The sequence below is a fragment of the Cetorhinus maximus genome, chromosome 30 (assembly GCF_964194155.1).
Source record: "Cetorhinus maximus chromosome 30, sCetMax3.hap1.1, whole genome shotgun sequence".
Classification (NCBI taxonomy): domain Eukaryota; kingdom Metazoa; phylum Chordata; class Chondrichthyes; order Lamniformes; family Cetorhinidae; genus Cetorhinus; species Cetorhinus maximus.
Genome location: NC_135908.1, coordinates 4,961,888 through 4,982,535, shown reverse-complemented (window position 1 = coordinate 4,982,535; position 20,648 = coordinate 4,961,888). Strand labels below are relative to the sequence as shown.

Here is a 20,648-nt window from a genome sequence, read left to right as displayed (position 1 = left end):
GATTTCCAGCATCTGTAGTTTTTTGCTTTTATCTTTGATTTACCTTCTGTTCTCCTTCACTCCCTTTCAATGTCGGTGCCTGACTATACTGACATACACGTTAGTATATGGGTTAGTATGACATATACAATAGGTTAGCATACGGGTTAGTGTGACATATACTATGGGTTAGCATATGGGTTAGCATGACTGATACTGTGGGTTAGTATATGGGTCATTATGACTGATACTGTGGGTTAGGATATGGGTTAGCATGGCTGATACTGTGGGCTAGGATATGGGTTAGCATGACTGATACTGTGGGTTAGGATATGGATCAGTATGACTGATACTGTGGGTTAGTATATGGGTTAGCATAACTGATACTGTGGGTTAGTATGACTGATACTGTGGTTAGTATATGGGTTAGTATGACTGATATTGTAGGTTGGTATATGGGTTAATACGACTGATACTGTGGGTTAGTGTGACTGATACTGTGGGTTAGTGTATGGGTTAGTGTGACTGATACTGTGGGTTAGTATATGGGTTAGTGTGACTGATACTGTGGGTTAGCATATAGGTTAGTATGACATATACTGTGGGTTAGCATATGGGTTAGTATGACATATGCAATGGGTTAGTATGACTGATACTGTGGGTTAGTATATGAGTTAGCATGACTGATACTGTGGGTTAGTATATGAGTTAGCATGACTGATACTGTGGGTTAGTATGACTGTTACTGTGGGTTAGTAGATTGGGTTAGTGTGACTGATACTGTGGGTTAGTAGATTGGGTTAGTGTGACTGATACTGTGGGTTAGTATGACTGTTACTGTGGGTTAGTAGATTGGGTTAGTGTGACTGATACTGTGGGTTAGTATGACCGACATTGTAGGTTGGTATATGGGTTAGTGTGACTGATACTGTGGATTCTGTTGGTCAGTTGGGTTTTTCAGGGAGAAATCCACATGAAATCATTGCTAGCCATTGCATATGCCCCGCAATACACAGTGAGGGAGTATATATTAGTATATAATTAGTATATTTGACATATATATGTTTATATTAGAAGGCAGCAAATTATTCAAAGTTTTAATTAACATCTTGAATCATGCTAATGAGATGAACTCTCACAAAAGTCCAATCTGTGTTATATGTTTTATGGAATGCAAGTGTGAGGTTACTAAATGGAGTTGGGGTATTTAAGAATTTGGGGGCATTGTTGGAAAATTGATAAGATCTCTAAGAATGTGAGGAATAAAGACTGGTTAATTGCACTCTGAGTAGAACAACAATCATTTGTATTTACAAAGTGCCCTTAATGTAGGGAAAAAAGGGCTCAAAAATGATTTGCTCCCAATCTTCTGTTGCCTGTTTAACTGCAATACAAAGTGACACTCTCTGCATCTTCTTCTATCAGTGGTCACTGATGTACTGCGTGCATGGCAGTGGGGCATATGCAGTGGCTGGCAATGACGTCAGGCATTCAAGGTAACTACAGCATGAGGCAGATGGTTGTTCACTGTCCAAGGTCCTGAATTAAGAGGTTTATTGACCCAGATGGATAACTGCAGCTGTGTTCTCAGTTTCAGTGGAGTTCAATGCCTACCCACTGTGCTCCTAACACTGAAACAGTAGCTGTATCTGGAACACAGTAAGGTCTCCAAAGTCATTGAATAGACAATGGAAATGCTCAGACCCACTGCCCACAATGTTCTAGCCATTTATTTAGCGGACAATTGAACTGCAATCTTCCAATGTACATTTGTATGATTACCCCATCATCAGAAAATCTAGTCCTGGGTGTCAATTTTTAGATTCGAGCTTCAGAGAGTTTAATGACAGACTAATAGTTTTAACCCGGTTCAGTAAAAGCTCTGATCACACACACTCAAAACCTGCATTTCTGAATGTTGTTTGTCTCCCTTTATATTACAGTTCAGCCCTCTGCTGGTGTGACTCACTGTCATTCTAATTAAACTCGGAGCACGGTTTGGTCTGTAATTTAAGAGTTCGGATATTTTGTAAAAATGTACATTTCAAGAGTTCATGAATAACGAATGAGATGATGGAGGATTTTGAGGTACATGAGATTTCTAGCATGGTGGATTAGATGACATTTATGGATGTCTTCCCATGTGGACTTTCAGAAGACCTTTGAGATTCTGCACAGGAAATTGTTGGCAAGGATGAAGGTGCATGAATTGAATTGGGGTGACCTTGTGACCTTGGGTAGGAAGTATATGCCACCATTCAGGGGACATTCCCTTTATCCCACCTCTCATTGTAGGGATGGATGAGATATTCTCTGATTGGTGACATGTAACATGTGATGTATACCACGGCTTTGTGGTGGGTCCTCAGCTTTTCATCATGAGTTTTAATGTCTTGGATGATGGGGTGGAGAGTTAGGTGTCCAGTTTTGTAGCAGGCACAGTGGGTTGGGTGGATGAGAGCAGGAAGTTACAAAGAGGCACAAGCTGAGTGATTGGTAGATGGAGTTTGGCATGGGAGGTGTGAAGTCATCGCCTTTGAATCTGCAAACAATTGATGGGAGTATTTCCTTAATGGTGTGAGGTTGAGCTGTGGGGGAGTAGGACAATTTGGATGTCCATGTGCACAACTTACTAGTAGCACAACCAGACACAAAGGATAATCGAAAAGACTAATGGAATGTTGACCTTAACCTTAAGGATGTTGGAGTACAAAAGTGATGTTTCAGTTGGACAAGGCCTTAGTCAAATCTCATCTGGAGCAGTGGTTCAGTTTTGGACAATAAGCATCAGGAAAGATATACTGACATTGGAGGGGTTACTGCATAGATTCAGGAGAATGATACCAGGCTTTAACGATTAAATTATGAGGACGGGTTGCAGAAACGCGACTTCTATTCCCTTGTGTTTCTGAGGTTTGTGGAGTGGCCTTCTGGAAGTCTCTTGAATAGTAAAAGGATTCAATGCAGGGACACTGTTTCCTTAGTGAAGGAATCCATAACAAGGAAACAGTAAAATCAGATCATCGCAATTTAGGAGTGAAATCAGGAAACACTTTTTTTCACAAAAGGCTGGGTAAATCTGCAGTTCCCTCCTTCATAAAGCTGTGAATGCATCCACAGTCAATTGAAACCTTCAAGCCTGAGACAGATAGCATTCTGTAGGGTAAAGGTATGAAGGAACATGGAAGAAAGGCAGGTAATGGGGGTCATTGTTCAGCTATGGTCAATAATAGTGGAAGAGACTCAAGAGGCTGAAGAGCTCCTACTCCTGCTTCTATGATCCTACTGGGCTGTAACATTCCTAATGGTGAGATGCATTTTGATGTCTCTAGTGGGAAACAGACTGCAATACCCATAATAGTAGAATGGATCCCTTTAACTCGAGTGAGAAGAAGCATTGTAATATTCCTAGTTTGAGCTTGTTAGTGACATTTCTAGTGGTGCCTATATTATCCCTGGTGCTGAAATGGTCTGTAATATCCCCAGCAGTTAGATGATCTGTAACATTTCGAACAGTTGTATTGCAATATCCCAAATGGTCTGTAATGTTGAAACTTGAGAGAACGGGACAGGTTCAGAGATCCATAGAATACAAGTAAGCTGTAGATCATGGGCACCTCCTAAGTCCTGTGGCTCGGTAGGCTGCACACTTGCCTCTGAGACAGAAGCTCTGTGTTGAAGTCCCACTCCAGGACTTGTTGGCCACAGAAGGAGTGTTTGTGACACGGTTCATCCGATGACAATCAGCCTGTTAATCTTTTCAACATTTCCCCATTATTCCCCAAAAGGGGTGGGGGGGGAAAGTGTGCGTGAAGATATGAAACAAGCAAACTTTAAACCTCTCAGTCTTCCCTTCTGATTGCAATCTTCAGGCTTCCAAAATCCAAGCTGAGGTTTGAAAAACCTAAGGATTGCAGGCAAGGGAAAAGCCTCACTGTGTCCAGCTTTAGCTCATCTCTTTGCTCCACCCCCACTTTTCCACCTTGATGGGATCCTGGGTAAGTGCTTGGTTCAGTAATGCGTCCTTTTCACCTAGCGCAGGAATTGTGAGAACAAATATGTGCCGGGTTCCTTACTTGGTGTTTGGCGGGGATCAATGATGCTGTCGGGGCTCTCGTCATCGGACACTCCAGTCGCTGAACCATCGACCACTTGAAACTTGCTGCTCTGCTTGTTCCAGACGTGGTGCATCTCCATAGCGGCCTCCCTTTCGGCAGCGAGGTCCAGATCCTGCTGGGCAAGGTGGGCCCTCAGCTGCCTGATCTCAAACTATACATCAGATACAAAAGCAGAGACACGTTACCATGAGGGGAACTTGCTGTTATTACAGAAAAACTTGCGCTTATGCAGAAGCCCCTCACTGGATATATGTTTTGGAGATTTTTGTAGGTCGTGAGTGTTGTATGTTTTATAAATTTTATTTGCCTCAGAGCAATGCAGTTCTGACACTAGTTTCTAAATGTGCAACAGGTTTATTAATAATAGTTTTAAAATATCTCTGCAATCACAAAGTATTTGCACTCATACTTACAGCTCAGCTTCTAGTAGCTTCTGTGGTGTCTGTTTACTTTGTTCTGAGTCCACACCCAGGCTCAACCAATCAAGCACAGTGAACATAGATCAGTTACCAGACTCTCATAATCGAACACAGAACAATTAAACAATTGCCCCTACAGGGAGAGAATTGGCTGGTGAAGTGGCTTGGGAAGAGAGTTCCAAAAACGATGGCTGAAAGATGGTCCTGTGACATTGCAGTGGAATGGCTGTGACGAGCACACGGGGGGCGGGGGAGGAGAGGGGGTGAAACCTGTCTGAGGCAGTAGTGGATTAGAAAGAAAATGAACACCTGCATTTATATAGCGCCCTTCAGGACATTCCAAAGCACTTCACAGCTTTGGAAGTACTTCTGAAGTGTCAGAATTGTAACGTAGGGAACAATAGCAGCCAATTTGCATACAGCAAGATCCCACAAACAACAATGTGAAAATAATCAGATAGTCTTTTTTTTTAGTGACGTTGCTTGAAGGGCAAATATTGGCCCAGAACATTGGGCGGAGCAGTGTGGTTTTAGTTGGTTAAGTTCCAGGGGTGGGGTTTGGGCAAGGCAATTGTCCTTGAGTCTGGGGCTATAGAGATGAATTTCTGAGTGCCTACGTGCCCAACACAATCAGAAATCAAATTCTATACTGCATCAGGATGTGACAGGGTGTGCAAGTTGTGTACAACTCAAAAAGCACAGACTGCTATTGAGGTTAGAGGCATTGTCTAGGTAAGAGCTCAATGGTAATCAGTTAGTGTGAGCTCACTGCCCTCTGCTGTCAGATAATTGTAGTGCATTAACTTACACCAAGCTGATGAAGGAGCAAATTCATGGTCAAAATGATCAGTGGGATTAATATTTTCATAATGGACTTTACAATCTTCCTAGCTGTTTTTAAAGATTTTTCATCAATATTAAGCCAGTCCCTTTCCTATTCCTCAACCAACATTATTAAAAACAGGTTATCTGGTCATTGCTCCTTGTGGGAGTTTGCTGTGTGTAAATTGGCTGCCATGTTTCCTACATTACATCAGTGACTGCACTTCAAAGAGTGTTCAATTGGCTGTAAAGGGCTTTAGGACACTCTAAGGTCAGGAAAGTTGTTATATAAATGCATATTCTTTCCTTTCTTGTCTCCAGAAGTCCAAACCCATGTGTTGGTAACTCTGCACGAAGATCTCTCTGGTAAGATTCCTAAACTTCTTTTTTACGAGTTCCTATCTTATTAGCGAACAGCTTAATTTTGAGTAATCTTCAGTACATCTGAATTTTAACCATGTGGTCTTTTCACTGTGGCCTCTTTCTATTCACTGTCTGACCTATTGAGGACACCGTGTGGGAATGGTGCAAAACTGACAGTCACTGGCCTGACAATGGCTGAAGCCAGTTTAACAGTGGAAGCCTACTGTATATATCTCAGCCTCCAGTATAATATTGCTTTCATCATGGATTTACTTCCTGATTTTTAAAATTAGCTTTTATAAGTTACTTTTCCTTTGTCAAATAGTTTATCTGGTTTACTGTCTCCTTAGGGTTTGTTAGTGTAAGAAATATGGTTGACTCTTAAATGCCCTCTGAACAAGGGCAATAGATGCTGGCCTAGCCAGCGACGCCCACATCCCATGTAAAAAAAAAAATGTATTCTGGCACGAGATAAAATGACCAGAAGAGGTGGCAGATTGTCTTACATACCCAACTGGTTCACTAAACCTCTTCAGGGAAGGACAGTAGCTGTTAGTTGTCCAGCACTCTCCTACAATGACATCCTACACCCTGCTGGTCTGATCCACTTGTGACTCCAGTCTCACACTGCTCATAATGCACTCAGGGCAACAAATGAGGCCTTGTCAGCGTCACTTGCATCCTGAGAGGAATCTTACAGCACAGGAGGAGGCTATTCAGCCCACTGTGTCTGTGCTGGCTCTTTGAAACAGCTGTCCAGTTTGTCACAGACACCTTCCTGCTCTTTCCTCAGAGCCCAGAACCTTCCTTTTTTTCAAATCTAATATACTGAATTCCCTTTGGGATATTACTATTGAAAACGCTTCTTTCGGCTGCATTCCAGACAAGAGTTGTTTTTTTTATTGCTTCATAGGATGTGGGCGTCGCCGGCAAGGTCAGCATTTGTTGCCCATCCCTAATTGCCCTTGAGCTGAGTGGGCTTGCTCGACCATTCCAGAGGGCAGTTTAGGAGTCAATCACATTGCTGTCGATCTGGAGGTCACATGTAGGCCAGACCAGGGAAGGACAGCAGATTTCCTTCCCTAAAGGGCATTAGTGAACCAGACAGGTTTTTTACAACAATCAATGATACCATTCCAGATTTATTAACTGAATTTAATTTCCACTATGTGCCATGGTGGGATTTGAACCCATGTTGCCAGAGCATTAGCTGGGTCTCTGGATGACTAGTCCAGTGACATTACCACTTCACCATTTCCCATGTAACACACTGCATGAAAAAATTCTCCTCACCTTCCCTGATTCCTTTATCAATTATCCTAAATTTCTGTCCTCTGGTCACCCACCCTCCTGCTATGGAAATAGTTTGTCCTTATTTACCCTATCAAAACCCTTCATAATTTTGAACGCCTCCATTAAGCCTTCCCTTAACCCTCGCCGTGTTATCATTGGATGGGATCCGCATGGACTCCTGCCCTCACTCATTCTATTCCAAGTGCTCGAAACAATGAGACGCCTCACTTTCCTTAGTCTTCCCCCTTCTCCAATGGTTCAAGGGCTGCTGAAACCCAAACCTGATGGGCTTCTGCTCACTAAATCCTGCTTTGCCCAGAAACAAACCATTCCCTTAGTGTTTCTGCTTCCCCCGAGCTAATCTCGCCCTACCTCATCACCGCCCTATCGACATATCCTTTTACTCTTTGCTTCCTCATGGACCAATCTAATTTGTCCTTAAGTGTACCTGTGCCACTCTCAAGTACTCCACGTGCTGGCGAATTCCAAATACAATCTGCGTGTTGAAGTGTGCCAACCTTTTGAGGTTTTCAGAGACATGAGAGGTGACGTGGGGAGCACAGATGAGTGTAAATTAGGTTGCAATCAATGTCAAGTATGTCACTGGATTCAGTAAGGAGCTAGAATGTTGGACCTGTTCCTAAGTGTCTCTGCATGTACTCTTATTGGCTGTTGGCTCAGAGCAAGAAACCATACGTGTTAAGGCAGTAACATTGTCCAAGTGTGTTTTCATAGCTGTGTCGAGTCACTAATTGCTTTGCTGAGTTTTCCAAGGGACCCACGCCCACATTAATGAGCAGCTCAAAAATCCCTCATGTCAAGTTTCTGCCTCTAACCACACCACAGGCTTTTTCTTTGAGTTTGATAACACAGAGGACGCAGTAAGTTCACCTTAAATGAATGCAGTCACATTTAAAATTGACCAGAAAGTGCTGGAAAAACTCAGCAGGTCTGGCACCTATTTGCGGTGAGAGGAACAGAGTTAATGTTTTGAGTTCAGTATGATGTCTTCAGAACTCAGTCAATTCTAGAAGAGGTGCGGGTGTTTAAATTCAGGAGCACCTGTTCCTGGGCACCCCACCCTCGCAGTGTTAACAGCCCTCGCTCAAAGGGTGAGGTGTGAGGAGCCCCGGACCCCCAACCTCAGCTTAATGGAGATGGTGGTATTGAAGGAGCCTTAGTCCAGGTGAGTGATGGGGTCGTGGGGGATGTCTGGGCATATGTAACTGTGCCAACACCTACTTTAGGTGTGAACAGAGGATACCTTTTGTTTGTCCTTTACCAAGATGACATCCTACATACTTCCCGTTGGAACTATGTGTGAGAGCGCCTTGGACCTAATTTTTTCTTGTTCCTGTGACCACATAGCGTCGAAATATACAGACACTACATGACCCAATTTCACCGCTGTGACCTTCCTGAAATTCTGACCATCTTTCTTGACGCTCCGGTCGAAAGGGCTCTGAGATATTTCCCATGTTTAAAACGCTTGAGTTGTTAATCCAGAAATGGGAGTTCAATCCACCCATCCATTCAATTTGTTTCGATTTCTCATTGTTCAACATTTCAGCAGGTTCAATGTAGGAACCACTCCTCCTTCAGCCTGTTCCACCTCTCAGTCGGATCATGGCTGATCTGTATCCCAATGCCATCCACCTTCTTATTGTGTAACCCTTTCTGTTCATGGAGTAGCCTCGTAAATCGAAGGCTTATATCACGATTCCAGTGTGAGGCAAGAACTACCTCAACCTGTACAGGACTTGAACCTGTTGGTGCAGAGCTGTTGGTGTTATTCTGCACCGCGCCCTCGCCATCTAAGTTAACCAACCCCCATTTCATACTTTTACTGAGCAAAAATGTTACCAATCTCAGTTCTGAAATTTTCATTTGATCCTCCAGTCTTAACAGCTTCTTGAGGGAGAGAGTTCCAGATTTCCATTTACCCCTTTGTGTGAAGAAGTCACCCCTGAACAGCCTGTCTCTCATTTTAAGGTGATAAGAATTTAGGAAATAGAGCAGGAGTAGGCCATTCAGCCCTTCGAGCCTGCCTCGCCATTCAATTGAATCATGGCTGATTTTCTATCTGAGCGCCATTTACCTGCACTACCCCCATATCCCTCGATGTCTTCACCATCTTAAAAACCTATCAATATAATAAAATAAAAGCAAAACACTGTGTGCGGATGCTGGGAATCTGAAATCAAAACAGAAAATGCTGGAGAAACTCAGGTCTGACAACATCTGGTGGAGAGAGAAACAGAGTTAACTCTGTGAAGAAGAGTCATACGGACTCGAAACGTTAACTCTGTCCCTCTCTTCACAGATGCTGTCAGACCTGCTGAGTTTTTCCAGCATTTCTGTTTTTATTTTATATTGAAAATCTGTCAACCTCTGCTTTGAACATACTCGCTGACTAAGCCTCCACAACCCTCCGGGTTAGGGAATTCCAAAGATTCACCACCCTCTGAGTGTCGTGCCCTTGTTCTGAATGTCCCCACCAGAGCAAATAATTTCTCTCTCTCTATCTATCCTATCACATCCTTTAATCTTTAAGCACCTCAAAAAAAAATCAGCCTTTAATCTTATCCCCTTTTTTCTCCCTTTTTCAAGTGCTGTACTTCCCTTTCATTTTCTGATCTTTAGTTCCTGTTTCCTTTTTATTATAGGGAGTGCCCGTCGGCCCAAACTCCTCTTTACTTCCACTGTACGGACTGTAATGGACCAGGTTTAAGCATGAGGCTGATGGAGAGATGGAGTCTCACTGCAGGATTTCAGCAAGTAACCTGGGCTGATATGCCACTGCAGTACCGAGTGGGTGCAGCACTGCCGCAGGTGCCGTCTTATGATGAGACGTTAAACCAAGGCCCTGCCTGCCCCCTCAAGTGGATGTGAAAGATCCAATGACGCTATTCTGAAGAAGAGCGTGGGAGTTCTCTCCCCAGTGTCCTGGACCAATACATATTCCTTAACCCACATCACTAAAACAGGTTATCTGGTCATTATCACATTGCTGTTCCTCAGGACTTCCTGGGCGCAGATTGGCTGCCACGTTTCCTGTGACGGTGACCCCATTTCACATGTACTTTAATTGGATGGGAAGCGCTTTGGGGTGCTATATAAATGCAAGTCTTTCTTTTAGAGACTACGGGCGCATTCAGAATGGATGCTGGGTGGGAGACAGTTAGAATTCAAGTGAATTGAAATTCTTCGGATCTAAAGGCCCTTGGCTTCATTAACCATCTCTATCATTAAAAAGCAGGGAGAGGGGTGAAGGGGCTCGGACAGAGGTGAGCTGGTCTGAGCTGGTCCAAGATATTAGTGTAACGACAGAGAGACGCAGATATTTGAAATATTTCCCTTCTGCTCCCTCTCCTTCTCCAGGATCTGCCTGTTCTGATCAATTTTGCTGATAAGATTTATGTCTTAATATTTATTTTTAATTAAAAATCCTTAACCTTAACATTTCTCATGGATTTATGAGTGACTGGAGAACTGTGGTAAAATTCCAATTAAAGTCTATCTCCACACCATCCTTATTTATTCATCCCAGGAAAGTAGCAATATTTAAATACTGACCTCCCAATTAACAATTTACTTATAATGAATGGGTAGCCTTAGAAATCTAAGTTAAGTACATTTCTCAAGTTACTAGATGCCACTTGCTCCCTGTTTTAATTCTGTTCAATATCACCACAGAAAGAAAACCTGCATTTATAAAGCGCCTTTCACATCGTCAGGGCTTTGTAGGCGCTTTGTGAAGCGTAGTCACCACTGTAATGTAGGGAAGGTGGCAGCCAATTTGTGCACAGCAAGCTCCCGCAACGTGATCTCACCAGTGTGATACGAGTATGTGGTACCCCCATAAAGTCACCAGTTACATCAAGTTAATGTTAACTGGTGCACAATCATAAATTATTCATTTGGTATTTTTTTTTTGCAGTGCAGGTCTTGTGGCATATTGGGTCCTGTCTCTGAGCCAGAAACTCCATGTTCAAGTGCCACTCCAGGACCTGATGGTTGAGGAAGGTGTGTTCATTAACAGGTTCAGTATCAGCCTGTAAACCCTTCCAACACACGCCAATGGTAGGTGGTAAGAGTGGGAGAATTTCCTGGTCAGCCAGGTGGTGGGAAGGAAATTGGAGCTTCCACCATCATTATCCAAAGTCCCAGGATACAGCGTGCATGGAAAAGTGTACAATGTCACAACGGATTCCTTGGCAGGCGGGTGGGGGAGGGGAGGGGGGAATGACTGCTATGCATCAGATTGGTGGGGGTGGGGTGGTTGGTGTGGATCAGATTGGTGGGGGCGGGGTGGTTGGTGTGGATCAGATTGGTGGGGGCGGGGTGGTTGGTGTGCATCAGATTGGTGAGGGGGGGGTGGTTGGTGTGGATCAGATTGGTGGGGGAGGGGTGGTTGGTGTGGATCAGATTGGTGAGGGCGGGGTGGTTGGTGTGGATCAGATTGGTGGGGGCGGGGTGGTTGGTGTGGATCAGATTGGTGGGGGCGGGGTGGTTGGTGTGGATCAGATTGGTGGGGGTGGGGTGGTTGGTGTGGATCAGATTGGTGGGGGTGGGGTGGTTGGTGTGAATCAGATTGGTGGGGGTGGGGTGGTTGGTGTGAATCAGATTGGTGGGGGTGGGGTGGTTGGTGTGGATCAGATTGGTGAGGGCGGGGTGGTTGGTGTGGATCAGATTGGTGAGGGGGTGGTGGTTGGTGTGGATCAGATTGGTGAGGGGGTGGTGGTTGGTGTGGATCAGATTGGTGAGGGGGGGGTGGTTGGTGTGGATCAGATTGGTGTGGGTGGGGTGGTTGGTGTGGATCAGATTGGTGAGGGCGGGGTGGTTGGTGTGCATCAGATTGGTGAGGGGGGGGTGGTTGGTGTGGATCAGATTGGTGGGGGCGGGGTGGTTGGTGTGGATCAGATTGGTGAGGGCGGGGTGGTTGGTGTGGATCAGATTGGTGAGGGGGGGGTGGTTGGTGTGGATCAGATTGGTGAGGGGGTGGGGTGGTTGGTGTGGATCAGATTGGTGAGGGGGGGGTGGTTGGTGTGGATCAGATTGGTGGGGGCGGGGTGGTTGGTGTGGATCAGATTGGTGTGGGCGGGGTGGTTGGTGTGGATCAGATTGGTGAGGGCGGGGTGGTTGGTGTGGATCAGATTGGTGAGGGCGGGGTGGTTGGTGTGGATCAGATTGGTGAGGGTGGGGTGGTTGGTGTGGATCAGATTGGTGGGGGCGGGGTGGTTGGTGTGGATCAGATTGGTGAGGGCGGGATGGTTGGTGTGGATCAGATTGGTGAGGGTGGGGTGGTTGGTGTGGATCAGATTGGTGAGGGCGGGGTGGTTGGTGTGGATCAGATTGGTGGGGGCGGGGTGGTTGGTGTGGATCAGATTGGTGAGGGGGTGGTGGTTGGTGTGGAAAAGATTGGTGAGGGGGTGGTGGTTGGTGTGGATCAGATTGGTGAGGGCGGGGTGGTTGGTGTGGATCAGATTGGTGGGGGCGGGGTGGTTGGTGTGGATCAGATTGGTGAGGGGGGGGTGGTTGGTGTGGATCAGATTGGTGAGGGCGGGGTGGTTGGTGTGGATCAGATTGGTGAGGGCGGGGTGGTTGGTGTGGATCAGATTGGTGGGGGCGGGGTGGTTGGTGTGGATCAGATTGGTGGGGGTGGGGTGGTTGGTGTGGATCAGATTGGTGAGGGCGGGGTGGTTGGTGTGGATCAGATTGGTGAGAGGGTGGTGGTTGGTGTGGATCAGATTGGTGAGGGGGTGGTGGTTGGTGTGGATCAGATTGGTGGGGGTGGGGTGGTTGGTGTGGATCAGATTGGTGAGGGCGGGGTGGTTGGTGTGGATCAGATTGGTGAGGGCGGGGTGGTTGGTGTGGATCAGATTGGTGAGGGTGGGGTGGTTGGTGTGGATCAGATTGGTGGGGGCGGGGTGGTTGGTGTGGATCAGATTGGTGAGGGGGGGGTGGTTGGTGTGGATCAGATTGGTGAGGGGGGGGTGGTTGGTGTGGATCAGATTGGTGGGGGCGGGGTGGTTGGTGTGGATCAGATTGGTGAGGGGGGGGTGGTTGGTGTGGATCAGATTGGTGAGGGGGGGGTGGTTGGTGTGGATCAGATTGGTGGGGGCGGGGTGGTTGGTGTGGATCAGATTGGTGAGGGCGGGGTGGTTGGTGTGGATCAGATTGGTGAGGGCGGGGCGGTTGGTGTGAATCAGATTGGTGCCAACATCACGGGGTTCGATCCCCGTTCTGGCTGGGGTGGATTGGGACCTGCCCCCTTGCCCTACCCCTGGTGGGGGTCATGGTGCTGTGGGTCAGACCAGTCAATGGGCAGAGAACTGAAGATGAAGAGGATCTTATACTCTTTAATTGTGTGAAAGTTTTTGTTGGTAACATTCAGCAGTGAGGCCCGTGGACTTTGCAAACTTTATTTTGCATTTCAAAGTTTGGGACCAATTACCAGGAAACTAAAAGATCGGCCGATGATGTGAAGTGAAGAATCCTATTCCATCGGGATTGTGTGGTGGAACAGGTTGTGACAGGGTTGCACATTTAACAGGCACGAGACCCACATACTCTCCGCATCCTCTGAATAGCAAACAGGATATCAGGTGGGCTGCCTTACCAGCAGGCTGTCACTTTACATTACTGCCTACCCACTCTGCCAAATCAGGGCAAAGAGCTCCAAGTCCTCACCCTAAAGAGATTATTCATCCCCCTCCTTGGGACATCACAGTATTTAATCCAAAACCCGGAGTCCATCTCAGCCTCTCCCACAATGTCAAACCTCCCTTCTCTTGGCCGTCGCTTCTCTCCTACAATCTGTATCAGTGCTTCCCAAACTTTTACCTGATGTCACCCCATTTTTAATACCTCGGACCTCGATTGACACTCTCCGCCCACCGAGTGAAAATTCTCGGGGGGGCGCAAGAGCTGTGGAGCCCTCTGGGGAGAGGGGGGAGGCTTCAGTTGTTGAGTTGTGGGGGGACGGGAACTTAGCTCTTGACTGGGGCGCTGGGGTAACAGGAGCTGAGCATTGGGGCAGTTGATGAAAAGTTAGTGTTACTACAATAACAGTACAAACTCCTACTTTTTCCACAGGCTTTTATTGTAGCAGTGATTGGGCCTCAGAGAGTAGGCCCATTAGGCCACGCCCGCCAAGAGAATAAAACACAAGGATTTAAAGGGGCCTTGCAGCCTTCAGAAATCAGTCCGAGCTCTACAGTGGCCATCGGACTGTGTGACCCCAAAATCTCATCCTGTGACCCGTAGTTTGGTAAACCCTGACCTGTGTTGTACATGTGGGTGTCAGCTGCGGCTCAATGGGTAGCACTCTCACCTCTGAGTCAGAAGGATTGTAGGGTCAAGACTCACTTCAGGGATTACAGGATGCAGCTCCAGACTGACCATCCCGCTGCAGCGCAGAGGGAGTGCTGCACTGTTGCAGGTGGCACCTTTTAGATGAGACTTAAAACCAAGGCCCCATTGGCCCCCTCGGGCGGATATAAAAGACCATGTGACCATTTCGAAGAAAAGCTGTGGAGTTCTCCCGGGTGTCCTGGCCAATGGTTATGCCTCAACCAACATCACTGGTTACGATCTCATTGTTTGTGGGAGCTTTCTGTGCACAAATTGACTCCTACACTGCAATAGTAATCCCACTTCTACAAGTACATAATTGGCTAAAGCACTTTGGGATATCCTGGGTTGTGAAAGATACTCTATAAAGTGCTGGTTCATTTTGCAAACATACTCACAGCTTGTTCCTGGCAAATCTGTGTGAGTCGCTCAAGCTGTTCCTCTCGGACCTGTTTGGCCTTCTCGTACTGTTGGACGACCATCTCCATCTCCACCTTGACTGGCAGGACGTAAGCTGAAAGAGTGAGAGCCACAAGCTTATTATCAGAGCCAGTCCGCAGACTGAGGAGCAACACCGATTGCAGGACCTCCACAAGGGTGAGCTGCCTTTTTTCTTTTTGTTCTACTTGTTGCACACTGGGATCATTTTCCTGAGAGCAGAGAAGATATAATAAAGGTGCTCAGAATTAGGAAGGGTTTTGATGGGGTAGATAAGGAGAAACCGTTTCCCAGTGGCAGCAGGTTTCCTAACTGGAGGACACAGATTTAAGGCGATTAAAAGAATCAGGGAGGGAGATTAGAAAACATTTTTACCTTCAGAGTTGTGATTTGTAATGTGCTGCCTAAAAAGGCTGGCAGAAGCAGATTTAATGGTAACTTTCAGAAGTGAACTGAATAAATACTTGAAGAGAAAATAAACTATCGGGCTAGGGGGAGTGGGACTAATTGGACAGATATTTCAAAGGCCCAGCACAGGCACGATGGGCTGAATAGCCTCCTTTTGTGCTATAACATTTTATCGTTGATCTTAGGGTGCAGGCGACACTGATAGGGCCTCATTTTTCCATAACCCTAGTTGCCACAAGGGTCAACTATGTCTAGTTGAGTATAGACCAGACCATGTATTTGTGGGAGATTCCCCTTCCCTGAAGGGGAACCAGTTGGGTATTTACCTGGCACCTCTTACGATCATTTTCTTTGGTGCCAGCCGCAAATTCAATTTCCCAACTTGCCACCAGTCTGTGATCGGTAGGATTTAAATTCTAAACCTCTGGGATTGTCAGTCCAGGGCCACAACCACTCGGCCACTACACCCATCAAACCTCTGTCAAGGCGCATGGTGTAGGAAACCACTGAGGTGCAAACCCAAAACGAGTTAATACCAAACTTGGGTCCTAATGGATTGAAGATTGTGGGGAAGAGGAAGAGGGACAGAGTTCTGCAGCTTTAAGATTGAGTGAAAGATTGAGTTAGAGAAGTAAACAGTGAATAATATTCCACAGGATATTTCTCAATTCAATACATCAAATCAGGAGAGAGCTCATTCTGTGCCTGCTGTAAACTCACTTGCACCCAAGGGCTGTTCAGGAGAGTATCTGAGTATATTTTGCCAGCTAATCGTTGATGCCTCTCATCTCCGAACGTTCTATAATCACAGACTTTCTAAACTTTCTCCATTTTGTTGACACTATTACTAGTTCTTAGAACCCTCCTTTTTCACTCTCTGTTTTGAATACACCATACAACATATTTCACCTCCTCTCTGCATTCTCACTGAACAATAGGTTGAGAAGAAAAAGAGACTTGCATTTATATAGCATTTTCATGACCACTGGACATCTCAAAAGTACTTTACAACCAATGTAGTATTCTTTTGAAGGATTGTGTGTTTGGTGCCAATGCTGTGCATGCGCATGGCTGCCATCTTTATAGGGGGCAGTGTGCAGCATAGAGCATGCATGGCCGCCATCTTTATAGGGGGCAGTGTGCAGCAGGATGCATGCATGACCACCATCTTTATAGGAGGCAATGCACAGCATGGAGCATGTATGAGTGATCAGTAGCCCTGGAATTGCAAATATTACAGTGCCGGCAGCAGAATCTTTCAGGGGTCCCATAGTTTTCTTGACCCCATTTGATTCCTTAACATTTTTCTTGCCATTTCCCCCCCCACCATCCTTTTGGGAAGACACTTTTCTCCCAATAAACCATCTTGTTGTAGCAGCATATCTCAGTGGAGTGGAAGGGGTGGTGTGTAATGAAGCCTGCATTCCATCATCTGCCTGCCCTGCTGGGCCAAACCCATGGGGCTGCAGACAGAATTGTGACCGTCACTGGGTGGATCAGAAGCCTCCCCCCCTCCCTCCCCATCCTGATTCCCGGAAACTGTGGGAAGGACGCGCCCCTGTCTGCCTGCCCACCGCGGGGCTCAGAAACGGAGTGAACGGCTTCCAGTCGGCACCGTGTCTCCGGCCAATGACAACGCAGGATCCCGCCCAATGCGCGGCCAAGTGCGCGCGTGCAGACAGGTATCGGCAGCCATCATGGGTTGGTAGGCGGCACAGTGTCTTTGAAATGTGGTCGCTGTTGTAATGTAGGAAACGCGGTGGCCAATTTGCGCACAGCAAGCTCCCACAAACAGCAATGTGATAATTCCCAGATTATTGTGTTTTTGTGATGTTGATTGAGGGATAAATATTGCTTGTGGACACCAGGGATAAGTCACCTCCTCTTCTTCAAAATAGTGCCATGGGCCCTTTTACAGGCACCCAAGCAGGTAGACAGCACCTCGGTTTAACATCTCACTTGAGAGACAGCACCTCTGAGAGTTCAATGCTCCCTCATTACTGCACACCAATGTCAACCTTGATTTTTATGCTGAAGTCCTAGAATGGGACTTGAACCCGGAACATTGGGATTCAGAGGCAAGACTTCCAGCAACTGAGCCATGGCTGACTCCCTGCATCATCTCCTACTTCAAGTCAAATCAGACGATCACCCCGCCTCCCTCGGCCTCCCACTCCTCAGACTTCTGAAACTCAAACCTGGAGTCACCAAACTTCGACTCCTTCATTCACCTTGCCTTGTCCCCTGCACTTTTCACTCTCAGTCTCCCCATTCTCCATAAAATATAATCACATCAAAGTGTTGATTAGAGGGTCTTGTACCACACCTCAGACCTCTGACACCTTGAAGGACAAGATCAGCAAGTGCAAATGGGAACGCCACCACCTCCCAAGTTCCTGTCCAAGTCACGCACCATCCTGATTTGGAACTCTGTCAACATTCCTTCATCATTGCTGGAATCCTGGAACTCCCACCCTAACAACACCCTGGGTAAACCTACACCAAAAGATTGCAGTGGCTCAAGAAGGCTGCTCACCCCCCCCTATCTTCTCAAGGGCAATTAGGGATGGGCAAAAAAAAAATGCTAGTCTTGGCAACGATGCTCCCACACCCAGAGACTGAATTTTAAGAAATGCCTTTAACTGAGCTTTCGGTCACCACTCTTTATTAATAATTAAAAAGAGAAAATTATCCCTGGTGATATTAGAATGATGTGCATAGAGGCATTTTGCACCCTTGTAACAGGGGCCAGAAGACTTAAAATTTGAGCAGATATTGGAAATAATGTTTTTCCTCAAAATATTCAGAATGACCTGTTTGGTGGGGCAGTAGAGGATGAATCATTAGGAACATTTAGAACTAGATGGATGGTGTACTGGCAGGCAGGAGGCTAGAGGAATGGGTTTCAGTGGGCCAGGCACCCTTTCCTTGTTCGCGTTTCTTGTTGTCAGCACCGAATGTGGCGTGAAGGAATAAAACCGGAAAGGAAACACCTGCAGTTTAACTGCTATTTTGAGTCCCTGCGAAATTTGCAGCAGGCATGTTATCCATGAGCTACACCACCAGAGGGAGCCAGAATACAAGAACTCTCAGGATCAACTTGCAAGATATTGGGAGTTGAATTGGGCACTTGTGTGTCCTCAGTTGTCGTGTTAAACAGTTAAACGCTGGTTCTCTCATCCAGTAATTAATATTTCTATCCAATCTAAACAGATCTTGATGGATGAACCATCTTTGTTTCCCTTTAGATCCTCCAACACCATCTCCCCCTCACCCCGTTCTAGATGGCATCACAAAGTTGGCACTCACACCTGCTTCTTGCAGTGAGTGTACTCTAATGGGTCTGCTCATGCGCCTGGCCAGCAGGGTCATTTGTAGGTCTAGGATGGACACAGCCTGAGGGGGGAGTGGGTTGATGTGACTGTCTGACCCCACTAGTGGTCTTGTGCATGCTTGGTGGTTCTGGAGAGTATGGAATTCATCAGAACATTCGAGACCTTCTACAACCAGGGAACAGACCCACAGGTAATAATAAGAAATAGGACTAGTTTCAATATCATGGGACCTCTGGCTTTTACCCTTCAACATTCTAGTTTAATTTTCACCATGGCAATGTTGCCTATCTAGCACGACATCAGCATATTGGGGATCTTTCTATCTGATTTCAGACAAGCTAGTCCACTTTTCAACACACTTTTTGGAAAGTTCAAAAATATAAACCGGACAACAAAAGTCTGCTCTTCGAGTAAATACGTTAAAATGTATTTTCCTTTCACAGATAATCTGGTCATTATCACATTGTTTTGTGGGAGCTTGCTGTGCACAAATTAGCTGCTGTGTTTTCTACATTACAACAATGATTACATTTCAAAAGTGCTCGTTGGTTGTAAAGAGCTTTGCGACAGCCTGAGATAATGAAGGGCACTATATAAATGTAAGTTTTTGTTTAAATTTCTGAAGGAGAGCTATTTGTTCTGATGGTTTTTAATTAATTTTAATCAGCAGTGAAGGAAATATTGGAACCAGAGCTCACTCATCCTGCCTTGGTCCCTTTTCTCCCCGGCCTCCCTCCCCTGCTCCCATCCCCAAACAAAAGGAGCCTTCCTTCATGTACAGAGATGTGCTCATCTCTTATAACACTTGCACTGCCCTTACAGCAACAATGGGCATTGTACAGGCAGAAGCGCTACTGTTTATAGAATGTGTCACTGAGGGCAGACAGACGGAGGAGTAATTTACCAAAGGGGGAGGGGCTGGGCTGGAGGGAGAGGTTCCCAGGAAGGTATTTTTAAAATATTTTTTGATACGTGTCTTGCAATTACCAAGACTGGCAACTGCATTTGTCAACGTCAGTTCCAGCAGTTGTGTGATACATTTCACTACACAATTCAGCACCGCGGATAGCTCCAGCCAGAGTGCAATCTGACATGTCATTCACAGCAATGCATTTCCAATGGGTCTTCATCTGTTACATTGTCTTGGATTTATTCAGTCTGCTGAGCAAAGGTACGTGGACACGCAGCGGCTACAGCAGCCGGAGGATAATTCTCGGGTCGCAGCTTTCCATTGAGTAGCAAAGTAAACACACTCATTTCTAAATCAGTAGGTTATGGGTTCAAGTCCCAGTCCAGAGACTTGAACACAAAATCTAGTTCAGTAGACATCAGGGTGGGTAAATATCAGGGTAGATAGAGAGAAACTATTTCCTCTGGTGTGGGAAGTGTAGACCAAGGGGGCTTAGCCAGGCCATTCAGGGGTGATGTCAGGAAGCACTGCTTTGCAAATAGGGAACTCTCTCTCCTCCCCAAAAATCCCTTACGGCTAGGGGTATATTGACAGTAAGGTTGATAGGTCAGGGAATGGTATTAAGGGTTGGGGAACTAACATGGGTAGATGGAGATAAGATACAGGTCAGCCATGATCTAACTGAACGTTAGGGCAGATTTGAGGACCTGAATGGCCTACTCCAGTTCCTATGCTCCAGTGTACAGTAACAAAAGGTATCCATGAATCCCTGGCATGTGAAGAGATGGCTCTCTATGAAATATTTGCGCCCACAGTACCCCTCAGCACAAAGTGCTTCTCCTTAAAGGTTGACTGTTCAATTTTAAATCACACTTTGAAAAAAAAAAATTTAAATTTGTCATCTAAATTGATTAATCCTTAAGCTCGACTCATAAGCAGCAGAGTAAATGTTAATGATATTCCACTTGCTCCTAATGAACAACTCCAAATGCTGATTAACAAGCATGTGCTCATAAATATCAGTTCCGCTGATGAACAGTTTGGGAAAACAGTCTGCAGTTGGAGTGCATCATAATCTGCATTAATGCAATCAGAAGAATTAAAGGAGGGTATTTTTGGTCCGGGAAGAGGTTGGCTGAGGAACTTATTCGTCCATCAGTCTTCCTGCATTTGCAACAATCAGGAAAGCTAAAAAAATTAAAAGGGC

The 20,648-nt window shown here is 45.9% G+C and overlaps 1 protein-coding gene across 1 annotated transcript in view; it reads right to left on the bottom strand.

Moving 5' to 3' along the window:
- tmem266 (transmembrane protein 266) overlaps nt 1-20,648 on the bottom strand; it is a 77,059-nt gene that overhangs the window by 19,867 nt on the left and 36,544 nt on the right. Inside the window, exons 7-8 of the mRNA XM_078532216.1 lie at nt 14,749-14,864; nt 4,056-4,248 (exon numbers count right to left, since the gene is read on the bottom strand). Coding sequence (XP_078388342.1) covers nt 4,056-4,248; nt 14,749-14,864 — 309 coding nt within the window. The remainder of the gene's footprint in view (nt 1-4,055; nt 4,249-14,748; nt 14,865-20,648) is intronic.